General features: G+C 38.5%; 1 protein-coding gene across 1 annotated transcript in view; it reads right to left on the bottom strand.

Annotated features, from left to right (window-relative positions):
- Nucleotides 1–743: 743 nt before the first annotated feature.
- auh (AU RNA binding protein/enoyl-CoA hydratase) overlaps nt 744–18900 on the bottom strand; it is a 48435-nt gene continuing 30278 nt past the window's right edge. Inside the window, exons 7-10 of the mRNA XM_063013965.1 lie at nt 11117–11304; nt 9999–10049; nt 5214–5261; nt 744–1378 (exon numbers count right to left, since the gene is read on the bottom strand). Coding sequence (XP_062870035.1) covers nt 1301–1378; nt 5214–5261; nt 9999–10049; nt 11117–11304 — 365 coding nt within the window. The 3' untranslated portion in view covers nt 744–1300. The remainder of the gene's footprint in view (nt 1379–5213; nt 5262–9998; nt 10050–11116; nt 11305–18900) is intronic.

Below are 18900 nucleotides of genomic sequence, written 5' to 3'. Positions count from 1 at the left end.
TAATTAAGTGGATTTTATTTACCAATTAGAAGCTCATTTAAGTTAATACATTTAAAGCCAATAATAAATGACTAAAGAAAACATTGAGAAATTCTGAAATTAATGTATTTTTTAAAGATGTAACTTTTTACTCAAATGAAGCTGATTATATGATTTGTAATGGAAAAAAAATTAAGTTAAAATATCACCCAACCTAATAAAACAATACATTACTGCAAACATTCATTAATCGTTTGAGGGTTGTGAGTTTGAATCCTGTTTCTGCCGAATAGCCTGTGTTGGACCCTTGAGTAAAGCCCTTAACCTTCTCAGCTTCAGGGGCGCCACACAATAGCTGACCCTGTGTTCAGACACCGGCTTCCAACACAATAGCTGGGATATACAGTAATAGAATCATAATACTGAACACGTGTACACATGTATAGGACAAATGAAGTCACCGCATCCATTCCATCAATTCTCTTCAATAACACTGGTTACATGTTGTACCTGGAAACAATGGGCCATTTATGTTAATTTTATCTATTATTTATTAATTAAAAAATAATTTAACATTTTAGGCCTAATAATTGTGATGCTATTAATTTGCAGATTTACTGACATTTAAAAAAATATATTTAAATTAATTAAAAATAAAGAAATCAAATAAATAAATAAAAAATCAGGACATCATCTGGATAGTGCAAAATATTTTACAAGCAAATTTTTCCAATTGTATATATAAAACATGACAAGTAAAATGATTCATGTTTACACAATGTTTTATTGGATCACTTATGTTACAGCAGCTTTACAGGTTTTTTTCCCTACAAAAACAAATTGTAAATTGCAGATTACTATTGATTAGGTTCAAACACATTTTTCTTCCCTGAAAACACAAGCAGGCTCTTTGATGCAGTTTTTATTTGATGTTGCAGTTTGCTTATAGTATTTAAGCACTTATATCGTAATTACAGATTGATGTTGTAATTTAGCTCGGATTTTAAAACATCTGATGACTATGAACATTTATAGACACACAAATTCACAACACAAAGGCAAATGAGTGACCTGTGATTAATAAAGACGCACCATGCAAACTGGAGCTTCACTAACAGATAACTGAGGCGTTGTGGACAGACACTTTCTCAGTCCCTAGATCAACTTAAGTCCTCAAGTCTAGAATCGCTGATCTTTGTTGACAGAGGGCCGAGAGCTGGTCAGGTAGGCGCGATGCAGGCTAGCGCTTTCTCTACGATGTCCGTCAGCAGTGAGAGGATCAAAAGGCAGCGGTTCAGTGTTGCTTGGGACCTGTCCCAAATTACTCACCCTTATAACATGGGGGTCTCTTTTCCTTGAATGCTGCCAGGCCTTCCAGCCTGTCCTTCGTCGGAATGACCTAGGAGAGGCCACAAGGCGCTCAGTGCATTTTTTATAGTCATGGCTCCTCACATTAGTCCTGTTGTGATCACCTGATCTGATTATTTGAACTTATTGTACATCTATAGATGACTAAACATCTAGAACCCATCTAGATGTCTCACAAACTAACTTTTGATCACTGTATGTTGTTTGCTTTGTTTATTTGTTCCCATTGCTAGCAAATTCCCATTATGATTAGATGCAGCATTTTTTATATGTTGTATTCAGAGCTGTGACCTAAATTAGCTCAAATTTGAAAAGATATGTTAATATGCATGAAATGTTATTTATATTCAGCAATGCACTTAAAGCTGTGAGCTGCACATTTAGGTAACACTATATAAATACAGCACTAATACGGTATCAACAGTGACAGAAGGAACAAAGTTAAAAGTTAAACACTGGTGTTTACTGATATAATTATGAATAGAAATTAATTACAGCTGATCACACTGGAAGCAAACATGTTTGGTTAAATAAGCAAAGGATAATTTTCAAGGCTACATGACTATAAAATGCTTAAACACCATTAAATCTAAATATGGGACAAGACTCGTGAGTTTAGTGTTTAATAAATGGCTGTATGTGTAAGGGGTGGGTGATTATTTTACTATTATTTTACAATTATACTAAATGTGGTAATAAGTTTTAATTGCAAGTGTTATTAGTGTTACAGTAATGACAGCATCAGCTAAAACTCTTTGATCTTGACCGGCCTGGTTGTGACTGGCATCAGCATGTGTTCTATATAAAAGCTTTTAAATTCATCCTGCGTTTTAATACTTTCGATCCTGCCTCACAAAACACCACTGCTTATTGGTTGCAATCTGCTTTCCTCCACCCAACAGTGTGTGTAGTGTCAATACACAGCATAACAATGACATTCATCAAAGTTACAGCCTTGGCTTGAGATAATCCAGTACAGCACATTATGTGTCCTCCACTTAATCAACTTCAGGCTATAAACAAATTTTAGGAGTGATCTAGTGAATTTAGGAGTGTCAGTGAGGCCATCACAACCACTATATAATATATATAAAGAATTGCCTTACAAGTGAGTAGGCACTGTGCACCTGTGTACTGTGCAACAGACCAATATCTAGGGAAATGAACTGGTAGAACTTTGCCTAAGGCAGCAAATAGGTCAGAACCATCATGGATTTAGTGGCCTTAAAAAGAAACCTGATTTGCCATTTTGTTCTCAGCACATTCATTTTAATAGTTGTAAAGGTTAGTCAATTTTCTGAAGTCAAATAATTTCAGGTTATTATATAAGATATGTATTAAGTGTGCAGTTCTTTAGATGTGGTTGCACACCCAGTAATTAAAAAAACGTTGTTTGTTGTTATGTTTTATTACACACCATACTAGGAGAAAATTTCAATACTGAGAACAAACTCATTTGTTTACAACACTGAATATTCAAAGTAATAATAGTATTCAACTAAAAGTTCAAGATGTGGGTAGAGTAGCCAAAAACCTTACCTGAGTTAAGTATTGTTTAAATAAAATAATAATGACTGAAAGGTAAATACAACTCCAAATAACTATTTTATTAAAAATAAAAAAGTAAAAGATAATAGCTGGACACGACTTATTTAAACTTGTGTCTGAGGCTATTGATGAAAATGATTTTATTTTCAATATATTATTTTTCAATTTTTTTTTTACATTCTTTTCATTTTATATAATGTGTTTAAATATAAATAATATAGTCAATTTTAAAACTTTAAAAATTATTTCACATATATGTATATATACTGATCAGCAATAACATTAAAACCACCTTGTTTCTACACTCACTGTCCATTTTATCAGCTCCACTTACCGTACAGAATCACTTTGTAGTTCTACAATTACTGACTGTAGTCCATCTATTTCTCTACATATCTCTATTTTCACCCTGTTCTTCAATGGTCAGGACCCCCACAGGACCACCACAGAGCAGGTATTATTTGGGTGGTGGGTCATTCTCAGCACTGCAGTGACACTGACATGGTGGTGGTGTGTTAGTGTGTTGTGCTGGTATGAGTGGACACAGACACAGCAGCGCTGCTGGAGTTTTTAAGTACCGTGTCCACTTACTGTTTACTCTATTAGACACTCCTACCTAGTTGGTCCACCTTGTAGATGTAAAGTCTCGTAGATGTAAAGTCGCTCATCTTTTGCGGCTGTTTGAGTTGGTCATCTTCTAGACCAGGGGTAGGGAACCTTTTACCCACTGAGGGCCAGATTAATAATTACATATCTGGTCACGGGCCACAGACTACAATGACGCAACATACAGCCAGATAATATAGGCTTTATAAATACATAATGCTGATGGTATGTGGTGTTTATATTTGATCTCAGACTTACCTTATCATAATTTCAATGTGATGGTTGTGAATGTTTGGTCTTGACCAGCTGTGGAATATCTGGGGGCAATGACGTCGTGTCATAACTCGTATTTGTTATGTCTGTTGTCTCGTCTGAAGTTTAATTAATTGCATAAAGCCCAGACAATAAAATCTAGGAAACATATGGCGGGCCACATTTGATTGAGGGGGGGGGGGGGGGGGGGGGAGGCGTATACGGCATACAGGCCGGAGGTTCCCCATCCCTGTTCTAGACCTTCATCAATGGTCACAGGACGCTCCCCATGGGGCGCTGTTGGCTGGATATTTTTGGTTGGTTGACTATTCTCAGTCCAGCAGTGACAGTGAGGTGTTTAAAAACTCCATCAGTGCTGCTCTGTCTGATCCACTTATACCAGCACAACACACACTAACACACCACCACCATGTCAGTGTCACTGCAGTGCTGAGAATGACCAACCACCCAAATAACACTCTGTAGTGGTCCTGGGAGAGTCCTGACCATTGAAGAACAGCATGAATGGGGGCTAACAAAGCATGCAGAGAAACAGATGGACTACAGTCAGTAATTGTAGAACTACAAAGTGCTTCTATATGATAAGTGTAGCTGATAAAATGGACAGTGAGTATAGAAACAAGGAGGTGGTTTTAATGTTATGGCTGATCGGTGTGTGTATATAAGCAGTCCCATGTTATCTTTTGAACTCTTGACTGGAAGAGCCGTCATGTTTTGACACATATTGCAGGATACAGCCTACATATGTTTGTTAAGCTTATGATATAATAATAATAATAATAATAGTTACATTTTTATAGCGCCTTGCACAGACCCAAGGACACTTTACAAGGCAATATAAGCAATATGATATTTCATTGTATTTAATACAGAATACTTAGTTTGTTTACTATATTTCTGTAAATATTATCAGGTCAACTTTACAAAAATGTTTACGTTACTAAACATAAACAATTACACACCATGTACCAAAGTATAAATAATATTGTGGTGTAATAATATAAATAATTCTGAAATAAGATTTAACCTACATAGCCAAAAGTATGTCAACACCTGAACATGAGCTTGATTTACATCCCAGTCCAAGTACCATGTCTGTAAAAATAGGTGGCAATTCAGTTAAAATAGCTTTTGTAAAGCATCATCAGGCAGTGATGCTGAGTTCTGTTTCTCCACACCAACTTATAAGTACCATGTCTTTATGAATCTTTCTTTGTACACAGTCATGCTGAAACAGGGAATTGACTGCAAAAACTGAAGCCATCATTGATTTCCTACCCCTAATAAAAGTTGACGTGGCTGAAATACCTAAACTCAATTATTAGAGGGATCATGATGTTACAGAGTAGAGCCATGTCCAAATACTTTTGGCTATGTAGGGTATAGGCTTGTTAGACTGGTAGGTATGTTCTCTATGTGATGTTAAAATGAGGACATACCTGAGCATAGCATGCCTCTTCAATTGCTAATCCTGTTGTTAAATCCACCTGAGGAGATAAAAAAAACAAAAAGCATTAGCATTCACAGTTGAGTAACCGGTTAAAAAAAACACAAAAAAAAAAAAACACAGACACAGACACACACAGACACAGACACAGAGCAATGTAACATGATGCTGCTGTGTCCTTCCCTGTAATTTAGAAGAAATTGCCAAGGGTTTGTGATGGCTTTCATTTACAAAGATCCCAAATATATAGAACTTATTTGGGGGTGAATTCTGTGTTGCATGTGATTTAATACAAGTTTATTTATTAGGATTTTAACGTCATGTTTTACACTTTGGTTACATTCATGACAGAAACGGTAGTTACTCATCACACAAGATTCATCAGTTCACATGTTTAATGTCAAACACAGTCATGGACAATTTAGTGTCTCCAATTCACCTCACTTGCACGTCTTTGGACTATGGGAGGAAACCAGAGCACTCGCAGGAAACCCACGCAGACACGGGGAGAACATGCAAACTCCACACAGAAAGGACCCGGACCGCCCCACCTGGGGATCGAACCCAGGACCTTCTTGCTGTGAGGTGACAGTGCTACCCACTAAGCCACCGTGCTGGCCCCAATTTAATACAAGTAAATAATTGTGGGAACACATGCTATGAATACTTTAGTTTTTGTGCAAGCTACTAGTGAATGAGTATCGACTTGGGTGACCACACAGCCAGTATAACTGGGAGCATGGGGAAACTTGAAAATCGACTTCTTTTTTGAATAGGAAATAAACAAAAGCTTTCAAATATTTCTTACAATAACTGCTTTAATATTGACAGTTGTTAACTAATTAATTAAGTTAATTTATCAGGTGTCCATGTACTGTAGAAATGACTGAAATCCAGAGACCGTCATGACACGTTGCTTAAACATGTATACAGAGATGTACAGTAATAATTATGCTTATCTAATATGTTCTAGCCGTTTTACACCTTGTTTATTGTCCTGTAGATTATGTAACATGTCTCACTGATTTGCACCTCACGTTGTCCTGTTTTATTGGGTGTTGGCTACTTCAAGTTAACTGGTTAACAGCTTAATTATGGTACACTTATGCTTTCTAAGAAAGACTTTATTGCCTTCCCCTAAACTATTTGTGAATTATGAGCTCTGGTGTTCTTGTGGTTGTAGATACTGGTTTTAGCAGTGTCCCTTTATTTTTAGTAACAATACTACAAGCATACAGGAGATACACACTTCTTAAACATGCATAGAGAGACATACTTTAATCATAAAATTTAATTAATATCTTCTAAACCTTTTGCACCTGTCTGTTGTGCTGTAGATTGTGTAACACACTTAGGGCTGTCGCGCTAACCGCAATTTTGAAATACCGTGGTATAGACCAGACAACCGCAGGGCATGCCAAGCAATCGCAACACGGCGATGTTCACGTTTTTTCTTTCTTTCTTTTTTTTTTTTTTCTTGTTGCAGGGTCCATCTTGTTTTTCGCTTACAATCGGGCGTAATAAATGTTAAATAAATTCATAATGAAAATGAGCTAAATGAGTCATTTTCCTGCCACCTGTTCGCATCCGTTGCTGCTGAGTGTCAGGCTTTGTGTTTTAAGATGGAAACATTGGCAACAGTAATTATAGGCAAGTTTATTAATGATCAAATTGAGTTCACACTCAATAAAATACTTGTAATTTAGACTATATTCAAACCTTAAAAAAGCCTTGGCGTACTAAAACACTTAATGATGGTTAATATGGCATTGCAGCCTGCAAATATTCTCTTGCTGGCTTGCTAGAATGATTTAAATTTATTTTTTCGTTGAAGAAAAATGTATTGAAACGAATAATAACTTAAAATGTAGTATATATTGTTATGTCAATTATACCTACTAAATAGATGGTTAATAGTGGCGCGATAACCAGGCTAGTTTCCTCTGCTATCCAAAGTCGCATGCAGGTACGTGTGTATTTGTGTAACGAGCACCATCAGAGAGAGTTTTAGTGCCGTCGGGAACATCGCTACCCCACTTAGATCCTCTCTCAAACCACATCAGGTGAACATGTTGGTTTTTCTAGCACGCATGATAATGCAGGTTTAAGGTCTTACAGACTTTATTCTTTATTGTAAACGAAAGGTTTCGTTTTATTTTATTATTTTTTTTACCATATTTTGATTAGATGTGCATTTAAAATATTTAGCCTAAACAGTTTGCTTTTTTTTCGTTTCACAGTGTATATCTAGCCTAGGCTAGAAGCTAAATTTAAACCTTTTTTTAATAGAGAAAAGACGTGCATTCTTATTGCGCATCCTTGCTCTGTTCTGTATTTAACAATAAACACGCATTTGATTTGTCTTAAAGCTGTCTCATCTTTGTCATTATAAAGCAATAATATACCAAATTACAGCCTAACAATAAAGCTTGTTCATATAGCTCTAAAATCCAGATAAAATGGCGATATTATCGCATACCGCGGTGTTGAACCACGCTGAATACTGCAAGGGGAAATTCTTTCACCGCGACAGCCCTAAACACACTCATGTCTCACTGTTTTGCACCTCATGTTGTTTTGTTTTATTGTGTTCTGGCTGTATCAAATAACTGGTTAACAGCTTAATTATGGTACACTTATGCTTTCTAAGAAACTCTTAATTGCACCTCTTTAAATTCTCTGTGCACTATGAGTTCTGGCATTCTTGTGGTTATATATACTGCTTTAAGTAGTGTCCCTTTATTTTTAGTAAAATACTACAAGCATACAGAAGATACACGCTTCTTAACATGTATATAGAGACATATTAAGAACATACATTAAAACTCCATGGTTTCGCCCTCTTCCAGAGGTTAAAAGCCTGGGTGTTGTTCTTGACAGTCATCTTTCTTTCAAAGCACACATCAATAACATTACACGATCTGCCTACTTCCCGTTCCTCAGTCAAACAAGTACTGCCACTCTCGTCCATGTGCTGGTAACATCCCGAATTGACTACTGTAATTCAATCCTATTCGGCTTACCTCAAAAAGCAATCCAAAAACTCCAAAACTCTGCTGCACAGATTATCTCTAGGTCACCCTCAACTAAACACATCACTCTAGTTCTCAAAGAGCTTCACTGGCTCCCCGTAAATTATCGCATACACTTCAAGATCTTATTATTCACATTCAAAGCTCTACATGGTCTAGCTCCCTCTTACATCTCCGACAATCCCACCCGCACTCTTAGGTCTTCCTCAGCCCTCCAGCTTTCTATTCCTTCTGTCCACCTGTCGACTACGCGAGGGCTTTTAGCCACTCTGTCCCTTCTCTCTGGAACACCCTCCCAATTCATATCTGTACTATCGATTGTTTCTCTACTTTTAAATCCCAACTTAAAACTCACCTCTTCAAGCTAGCCTACTACTAATCTTTCGAACTTGATTGGTACTACTACCCCAATATTTGTTTAACAGTGATTACATTTGACTGTTTAGAGATTGTATTGATTTTATGGGTGAGTTTATACTGATTTTTTATATTTTAATCATTAAACTTAACTAATATTTTTTGACTATTGCACCTGTCCCTTGTGCTGTCGGTTGTGTAACACACTCATGTACCTCATGTTGTTTTGTTTTATTGTTTTATAACAATAATATTTTCTAGCCATTTTGCACCTGTCTGTTGTGCTCTACATACTTTTTAGCCTGCTTTCATCCTGTTCTTCAATGGTCAAGACCACCACAGAGTAGGTATTATTTAGGTGGTGGTTCATTCTCAGCACTGCACTGACATGGTGGTGGTGTGTTAGTGTGTGTTGTGCTGGTATGAGTGGATCAGACACAGCAGCTCTGCTGGAGTTTTTAAACACCTCACTGTCACCGCTGGACTGAGAATAGTCCACCAACCAAAAACATCCAGCCAACAGCGCCCCGTGGGGAGCGTCCTGTGACCACTGATGAAGGTCTAGACGATGACCAACTCAAACACCAGCAATTGATGAGCGATCGTCTCTGACTTTACATCTACAAGGTGGACCAACTAGGTAGGAGTGTCTAATAGAGTGGACAGTGAGTGGACACGGTATTTAAAAACTCCAGCAGCGCTGATCCACTCATATCAACACAACACACACTAACACAGCACCACCATGTCAGTGTCACTGCAGCGCTGAGAATGATCCACCACCTAAATAATACCTGCTCTGTGGTGGTCCTGTGGGGGTCCTGACCATTGAAGAACAGGGTGAAAGCAGGCTAAAAATGTATGCAGAGAAATCAATGGACTACAGTCAGTAATTGTAGAACTACAAAGTGCTCCTATATGGTAAGTGGAGCTGATAAAATGGAGAATGAGTGATGAAACAAGGAGGTGGTTTTAATGTTATGGCTGATCAGTGTAGGTCTGTATATACACGACTCTTTTCAGGAAACCAGACTAATTAATGATTTCCTTTGGCCTGACGGGTTTCAGGGTGTTGACAGGGTTCAAGGTGATGTCAGACGGCAGACTCTTACTGGCATCTACGGTGGCAGCTGAATGTGACCCTGAAATACTTAAGCTCTCAGTAGTAAACAGCTGAAAAGCCCCAGCTGCAGAGTCCCACTTTGATTTAATCCACGGCTTATGGAGTTCATCACCCCCCTCCATGGTCTTCTTAAAAATAAGCTTTAAGGTTTTTTGTATTAGTCAGGCTCTCTGATGCCTAATGAACTGTTTGTGTAACTTTGTTCTAGAACAAATAATTTGTAATATTAAATTAACAGATATATGAGTAAAAGATGAAATCTTACCTCTATGCCCTGGTTAATAGCCAACTTGGCCATTCTGACTGCAATTGGTCCCTACAAGAAAAAAAACAATTTAATATCTTGATTCATGCTAAATAATTCAGGTACACAAATCCACAAAGTTGTGCAAGTCCTATAACGTAACATGATATGGCCTCCCAATTCCTAGTACATGGACAGTCATCTCTTATCATAAATTAGACGCTGCTGAAGCACGGGTGCCACTGTTCACATTCAAGCAAACCTAGAATTAAGTGCTGCTATGCAAGAAATAAAAACCTGCATCGGTTTTCCCCCCCTTTTGAACCCCGATTCGGTCGTGGCCAGTTGGAGCTTATATCTCTCGTCACAGCCGCCACATCCACCCCTGATTGAGGGGGCAGAGACATGTGCTCTCTCAGGCACCAGCAGGTGTTCACTTCTTTTCACCTGCCAGGTGCGAGACCTCGTGATCATTCGCCCAGACAGCAGAGCAGAAGCCGCACCTGCACCAGGGACGAGAGGCCCCGTTTCAACCTATTGTCCGCCCCCTATGGTGTGTCTGTGTAGGAGCCCGACTCGCCGATAGCAGAGCTGAGATTCGAAGATAGGACCCAGACCGCCCAACCTGGGGATCGAACCCAGGACCTTTTTGCTGTGAGGTGACAGTCCACATAAAATGAGCTGTGGACCATTTTTGGCAATGGTGAAATTCTGTTCATTAAATGGCATTCCAATAATGTGTACATTTATTTACATTTACATATTTGGCATTAAGCAGATGCTTTTATCCAAAGTGACTTACAGTTGTGACCGTATACAGGGCCATGGTGAGGGGCCCAACAGTGGAAACCTGACAGATGTGGGGCTTGAACCAGAAACCTTCCCATTACTAGCCCTTTACCTTAACCACTGCCCATTTATGAGCCAATGATCTGCAAATCACACAAGGAAAGCATCTCTGCTCTTTTCTGATGATGTATAGGGAAAAGTCTGCATTAATCATATCCTGTAATGTTATAGTTAAAAGCCCAAGACTTATGACTGTAGCATGCAGGATGAGTTGTGCTGTAAAAAACTGGGAGTGCTGAAGAGCTAAATCTGCAGTACTGTCTCCATCTAAAACAGAAAATAAACTGTACCTGTGGGTTAAACTCCCGGGCGAGCTCTAGAGCTCTCAGGTAGGCGGCGTCTCCGGACTTGTTCTGCTCTACAGCATGGTTGACCAGTCCCAAAGACTTCGCCTCGGCACCATCAACCACCCGTGCAGCAAAGATCAGCTCCTTAGCCAGGGACACTCCTATAGACCGTGGCAGACGCTGGGTTCCCCCTAAAAAAGTTCACAAACACAGAGAGGACGAGTCTTAGCGGTGCTTTAAGATTTTATTTATTTTCTGTCAGCTTCACACACACACACACAAAAGGACGATACAGTCATTTTATCGATTTAAGCATTTGCCTTAAAATCCTGTTAGACAGACGTGCTGCAAACGTCCAAGCTCCTGCCCATTTAGTCTCATAATTAAATAGTTTCGCTTCTAATAAGTGTCTCATAAAGGCCTGTGTTGGCAGTATAGACTGTATAGACATGATAAAACCCCAAACTAGTAAGATTAGGTGAGCAATAGATTTAGATGCTTCAGTAGGGACAAATCTTGGTTACTGTGTAAACTCTGTTCCATCATGGACAATGTCAGTCACCCACTACATACAGTTATCATTAAACAGAGGAGCATGTTCAGTGACAGGCTGCTGTCACAGAGCTGCTCCACGGACAGGCTTAGAAGGTCCTTCGTCCCCAGAGCCATTAGGCTCTACAACTCCACCAGGCAAGGACGGCTGGCTGTAGTTAAAGACTGAGGGTCCTGACGTAGCCATGTGTGTACATGTGTATATGTATATATGTGTGTATGTATTTGCATATGTGAATATGTGTATATGTTTGTATATGTGTATATATATATATATATATATATATATATATATATATGGCTATATTGGCCCAACTCATTGTGCAATATTTGTCACATCACTTTACTATTTAATAATAGATCTATCTATCTATCTATCTATCTATCTATCTATCTATCTATCTATCTATCTATCTATCTATCTATCTATCTATCTATCTATCTATCTATCTATAATAGTTCTGTAAGCTGACTTTGCTAAGCTGTTTACTGTTTCGTTCGCAATTTTACAGCAATCACAAACATTGCAATAAGCTTTAACATTCCATTTTCCTCTCAGCTAGATTTAGGTACAAAATAATGCCAACTGCTGTGCCGTTTTCCTTACACACATACCTAACCAACTGATCTGCACTGTAATATCAACTAGCACAACGTTGTGGTATTCCATACAATCCTACTGTTTCATGTAAGTGAACTTTATTATCAAATTTTCCATAAATTATGTACAGAACAATGCAACAAATAAGTAAGTACCTGTGTTAAGGGGGGTACTTTTTGATTTTGTACCACCCAAACAAAAATCCGCATTTATTTTTACATTAAATGTAAGTAATTATTAGGGGGGCACTATGGATTCTTGTTAACATAGTAACTGAGTCAGCAACTGAATATTGGTTATTATTTCAAAAATGACTCATTGAATTTGAGCAAATACCATTTCAGATTATTTTTTCATAATAATGCACCATGCTTAACATGAGCGTGAATGAAGAAACTCCTTTTTGACACTATTTGTTAGCCCCATTTTAATGTTTCCTGTTTGCAGGAGATAAAACTACACAAAATTCCTCAAAAAACTTTGGAAATCTTGTTAATGTACTGGACATCCTGGACATTTAGAATAAAGATTTGTCTGGCTCTGCCAAAAAAGTAAAACTGAGTCCTCAGAGGATCGTTCATCTGAACAGTGATATAAATGGTTACAAAAATGTTTTACTGATCACAAAACTAAGCTTCCCTGATCTAAACCCCAGAGCTGTGGGGTAAGCTGAAGAGGTGAGTACACAAGAGAGGACCCTGGAGAGATCTGAAGAGATTCTGTTAACAAAAATGCTCTCAAATTCTCTGCTCTGTATTCTACAACCATATAAGATGTTATAGGAGGAGAATAAGTGCCGTTTTATTGTCGAGGGAGGTTATACAAGATATTAAATGCACTGGTGCTGGTGGTTTTGTTAAATGCATTCTTTTTTGGGGGAATAAATTTACAATTAAATTCAATTAAATATTACATTTCTTTCTTTTCTGTGAACTTAAGCAAATTCACCAAAAAGGAGAATTCCTTATAACCCTTTTTCCTCATCTTTACCAGTTATCGAGGAGGGGACTGTACATGTGCCTTAGCTCAGTGAAACGTACCCACCACCTCCCCAGGATGGATTATTGACACAATCTAAAGCTCATTGAAGGAAGCAGCTATGATTTTCTTAGCACCTGAAATGCACACCAGACTGGACACGCACACTTTACAGGACATGGTAAAGAAATTGTACAGGACAGAGGTCAGTGAAGACAGGACGCACTGTCCTTAGTATGCTGTCAACTACAGGGGCTAAAACCACTAAATAAATCAATCAAGCTGGTGAACTATATTGAATAGATTTAGTCCATTATTATTGATACCTCTGACATCACTGTAGCCTAGAGATGGGTGACACCACAGTGGGGTGTGGGATGGGGGGCAATTATCATGATATACACTGGGGGGCGAAAAGACTTCTAAAGGCTTCTGTTTTATTTATTTTTTATTTTATACAGTGTTTTTCTGTAAATATAGTCAGCACAACAATTAAATTGAAACTGAAAATGCAGTTTTCTAAGCTCTTAGTATTTGGCACTTCTAAAGAGGTAAGCACATTTGTAAAACTGACCATGAGAATTCCTTTGAAAGGTCAGAATTTTAGTGAGTAAATGTATTCTACTCATCTGAAGTCACTGTTCACCTATTATAAATATAATATATTAAATACTACAATTTTTAATTCATTTTATACAGGTTTAACTTTTTACTCAAAATGTGCTGATTAAATAGTAGTAGTAGTAGTAGTAATAATAATAACTATAAAACTAATAAAAATATTAATAATATTTATTTATATAGCACCTTCAATACAGCAGAAGTTTAAGGTGTTTTACAGATTGGCATGTTTTTAATATGTCGTGTTGTTTTTCTCAGGTTCATTTTCTCACTTTTCCCAAAAATCTTATCAGGTGGATTTACTGCTCTAAATTACATGTATGTGACTAAGTCAATGTGGTGTGGTGCCCTGCAATTGACTGGCATCCTGTCAATAGTGCAATAGACTTCCTTGTACTTAGTGTTTTCAGATCAGGAAACAGTTATATTTTTACCATATTCTTATTAGGCCAAAACTAGGAGAATTATATATGACTAAATGCTTGATCCTAGTTAGTTTCGGGATTGCTCTGCCAATCTTCATGGTAACCCAAATGACTTCTCTGTACCCCATTTACAGCTATACCAAGGGCAGTGGCCACCCTCTATTTTCCCTTTAATGGGCCACCAACCACAGAATCACTGAGCAAATTTAGGCACTTCAAGTGTATCGGATGCAGAAGCATTCAATAATATTACGACAGTTATAAAATGGAATTCGTAACACCAGTCTCATGGCATGTATGTTTGTGGGGGTTTTTTTTGGTTGGGGGGAGGGGGGTGACACACAACTCTTACTCAAGTTCTTAAGAAACATGTCAACACTTAAAGAGAAAGTTGCAAAAAAGCAATGAAGCAATTCTTTTCTGTGCTGAGGTAAACTATGTTTTTCTGTGACCCAACATCTGTGAACAACAATATTTACATAGAAGTTTGCAGATCCTGCTCATATCTTGCATCTGACTGATTTACTGATGTATTTTCTCTTTGCTAATTTATTATTAAATATAATAAATTAGACTGCATGTTTGTCCAGACTTTGGCCAGACTGCTCTATACAGAAAGCAGCATGGCAGTGTTACAGTTAGGAAAAGCATGTTGATTATTAACTGTTTTTTCCTTTTCACACATAAAAAAACATGATTTATTACTCAGTCACCCAATCCCAGGCCAATGACGTGTCATTTACCCACACTTGAACTGTTAATATATTAAAGAAAAACAAATCAAATTATTCGTTTCATTTACCAACGTCAGTAAACAATCAAGCCCACCGCAGATTCAGGTTTGAATCTCAGATGTGCTATTGGCTGGCTGAGAATCTACACAGACTTGATCAAATGTGTGGAGTGGAGGGTGATGAATATAAACTGAAATGAAAAATTCCAATTCCAATTCAATTATTTATTTGGTCAGGGTGATGGTGGATATGGAGCCTATCCCAAGAACACTGGAAGCAACGCAGGAGAACAATTTGAACTGGACAACAATTTATTAAAGAACATGCAGCCCAGTAAACAAATCTTTGACCAAAAACAGGACATTTTGTGAAAGTTGTAGATCTACTAAATAGGTTTGGTTTGAACACTACAATGTTCTACAATCCCTTACATGCCTTTGCGCTGACAGACTGAGCACTTTATTGTATATAATTGCTTTGATTTTGAGACCTGCACAATTCTCTGGATTAATACAAACCAATTATATCATTTGGTGTTTATCAAACAAGACTCGTTTATACCCATTATTCTTGAGGGTATCGAGAAAGGCCTCGGACTCATGTGCAGACATGGCTGCTGATAGCAGAGCTGAGGTTTGAACTCAAGCACCCAAGGGCTAGTGTTTCAATATATATTTTACATATAATTAAAAAATTAGTCTCCTGTATCCTTGTATAACAGGGACCAACTTACATAAGGTTTTTCTTTACTCATGATTATTTATAAACAGATAATAAAAGGATGACCGTTTACCTATGGAAAGAACAGCTGTTCTTCAATGGTCAGGACTCTCCCAGGACCACTACAGAGCAGGTATTATTTAGGTGGTGGATCATTCTCAGCACTGCAGTGACACTGACATGGTGGTGATGTGTTAGTGTGTGTTGTGCTGGTATGAGTGGATCAGACACAGCAATGCTGATGGAGTTTTTGAACACCTCACTGTTACTGCTGGACTGAGAATAGTCCACCAACCAAAAATATATCCAGTCAACAGTGCCCCGTGGGCAGCATCCTATGACCACTCATGAAGGTCTAGAAGATGACCAACTCAAACAGCAGCAAGACAAGCAATCGTCTCCGACTTTAAATTTACATGGTGGACCACCTGGGTAGGAGAGTCCAATAGAGTGGACAGTGAGTGGACACGGTATTTAAAAACTCCAGCAGCGCTGCTGTGTCTGATCCACTCATACCAGCACAACACACACTAACACACCACCACCATGTCAGTGTCACTGCAGTGCTGAGAATGATCCACCACCCAAATAATACCTGCTCTGTGGTGGCCCGGTGGGGGTCCTGACCATTGAAGAACAGCATGAAAGGGGGCTAACAAAGCATGCAGAGAAACAGATGGACTACAGTCAGTAATTGTAGAACTACAAAGTGCTTCTATATGGTTTGTTTTTTGTTTATTAGGATTTTAACGTCATGTTTTACTTTTTGGTTAAATTCATGACAGGAACAGTAGTTACTCATTACACAAGGTTCATCAGTTCACAAGGTTATATCAAACACAGTCCTGGACGACTTAGTGTCTCCAATTCACCTCAATTGCATGTCTTTGGACTGTGGGACCGGAGAAAACCCACGCAGACACGGGGAGAACATGCAAACTCCACACAGAAAGGACCCAGACCGCCCAACCTGGGGATCGATCCCAGGACCTTCTTGCTGTGAGGCGACAGTGCTACCCACCGAGGCACCGTGCCGCCCCGCTTCTATACGGTAAGTAAAGCTGATAAAATGGACGGTGAGTGTAGAAACAAGGAGGTGGTTTTAATGTTATGGCTAAACGGTGTATATATACAGTATATGTGTGTGTGTGTGTGCTAGTTCTATTACTAGTAGATTGTTATCAAACACTTTTTATATGCTGTCCCACACGACCTTATAACATGTTGCAGCGAGCAAACTCTCATCCTTACGCAAGGTTGTGTAACTAACAAGTATTTCCTAATGTGGGAGAGATTTTGCAAGAATTACGAGGAAGGTTGACAGCCACAAAACTGGGCTTGTCCCAGTTACAGCATGTTTCGGAAGGAAAAAACAAGAGGGGGGAAATGTCTTGGTGTCTCGAAATGTTTGTGAAAACACTGATGTCCCGTCAGGACGGCAGGCCTGGAGCTTTGCCCTGAGCTGTTTTGAAATCTTCTATACGATCCAGTCAGCGAGACGAGTCGAGCATATTTCATTCCCAGAATTGTTCTAGAGCAGCCAACACTGAGAGGAGTGACAGTGCTGAGCATGTGCCAGCTGTGAACTTCATCAGCTTCTAGGGAAAAACAGCTTAACTAATACATGCTTTAAACCATTAATGCTCTACGTTCATGTAGTGTGGCAGGGAGGGCAGAAATGCCCTGTCTGCCCTGAGTAAATTACAGAACAATCTTTGGACTTTCGAGGAACATGGAAGTAGACAAGTGTTCAGTATGATTTATATTACACTGTCCTGCACTTTTTATAGCACAAATTAGGGCAAAGGTGGTGCCCACAGGAAACACAGGCGAGATTTTTGACACCTTGTTCAGAAATAATAAGGTGCGAGTCCAGTAAGAACAAATGTGACAATTCCACATTCCTTTTTTTTACTAGGGCGATGTCATAGTCTGTTTGTGACTTGGCGTATACACACACACACACACACACACACAGACTTTACTTTGTCTCTATTACAAAAGACATTTATCCCATAATTTCACAGTGAAATTCATAGAGCCGAGACCTTTCACATTTTCAAATGATCTGGTCAATTTATTAAAAACTCCATTTCCGGAAAAAAAGATGGAACATTTTGTATAATGCAATAAAAACTACGTTATGTTATTTGTTAGTTCTTGTTAAACCTTTATCTAACTGACTTAAGTACAAAGAAATCATGTTTCATTTGGATTCAGCAACAAAACCCTTTTCTGCTAAAATAATTTAGTGTCTTACCTTTAGCATTCTATCTGTCTCAACTTGAGCTCTGCCTTACACTGATCAGCCATAACATTCAAACCACCTCCATCTTTCTACACACACTGTCCATTTTATCAGCTCCAATTACCATACAGGAGCAATTTATAGTTCTACAGTTATTGACTGTAGTCCATCTGTTTCTCTGCATGCTTTGTTAGCCCCCTTTCATGCTGTTCTTCAATGGTCAGGACTCTCCCAGGACCAACACAGAGCAGGTATTTTTTGGGTGGTGGATCATTCTCAGCACTGTAGTGACACTGACATGGTGGTGTGTTAATGTGTGTTGTGCTGGTATGAGTGGATAAGACACAGCAGCGCTGCTGAAGTTTTTAAACACCTCACTGTCACTGCTGGACTGAGAACAGTCCACCAACCAAAAATATATCCAGCCAACAGCGCCTGTGGGCAGCGTCTTGTATCCACTGATGAAGGTCTAGAAGATGACCAACTCAAACAGCAGGCAATAGATGAGTGATCGTCTCTGACGAACAAAGTTATTTTCAAACGTAAATAAATTATTATTGATTTTTTATTTGTATAAACTTTTACAAGTGTGATTTATTTGCAAATTCGGGCTTGTCAGCAAATGTAACCGTTTTCGGTACACGGAAGGAGATGTTAGTTGACATGCTAGCGTGTTGTGCCACCCCATCCCATTGGTTTGAATGGCATGAGGCTAACTGTGTTAGCTTAGTTAGCAAAAACTGATAAAATCGCTGTCTAAGTAGTGTGTTTGAATAACCTGCCTTTTAAGTCGATGACTTATTAGAATCCTCTCTACTTAGACAGCTGCCTATGTAGGTGGTAAGACAGCAAGGCAGCTCACTAGGTTTTCGAACACACCGTATGTCTTGACTAACAAATCCGCAAGG

The sequence above is a fragment of the Trichomycterus rosablanca genome, chromosome 18 (assembly GCF_030014385.1).
Source record: "Trichomycterus rosablanca isolate fTriRos1 chromosome 18, fTriRos1.hap1, whole genome shotgun sequence".
Classification (NCBI taxonomy): Eukaryota; Metazoa; Chordata; class Actinopteri; order Siluriformes; family Trichomycteridae; genus Trichomycterus; species Trichomycterus rosablanca.
The sequence above is the reverse complement of the archived record's forward strand: the minus strand, read 5'-3'. Positions and strand labels throughout refer to the sequence as shown.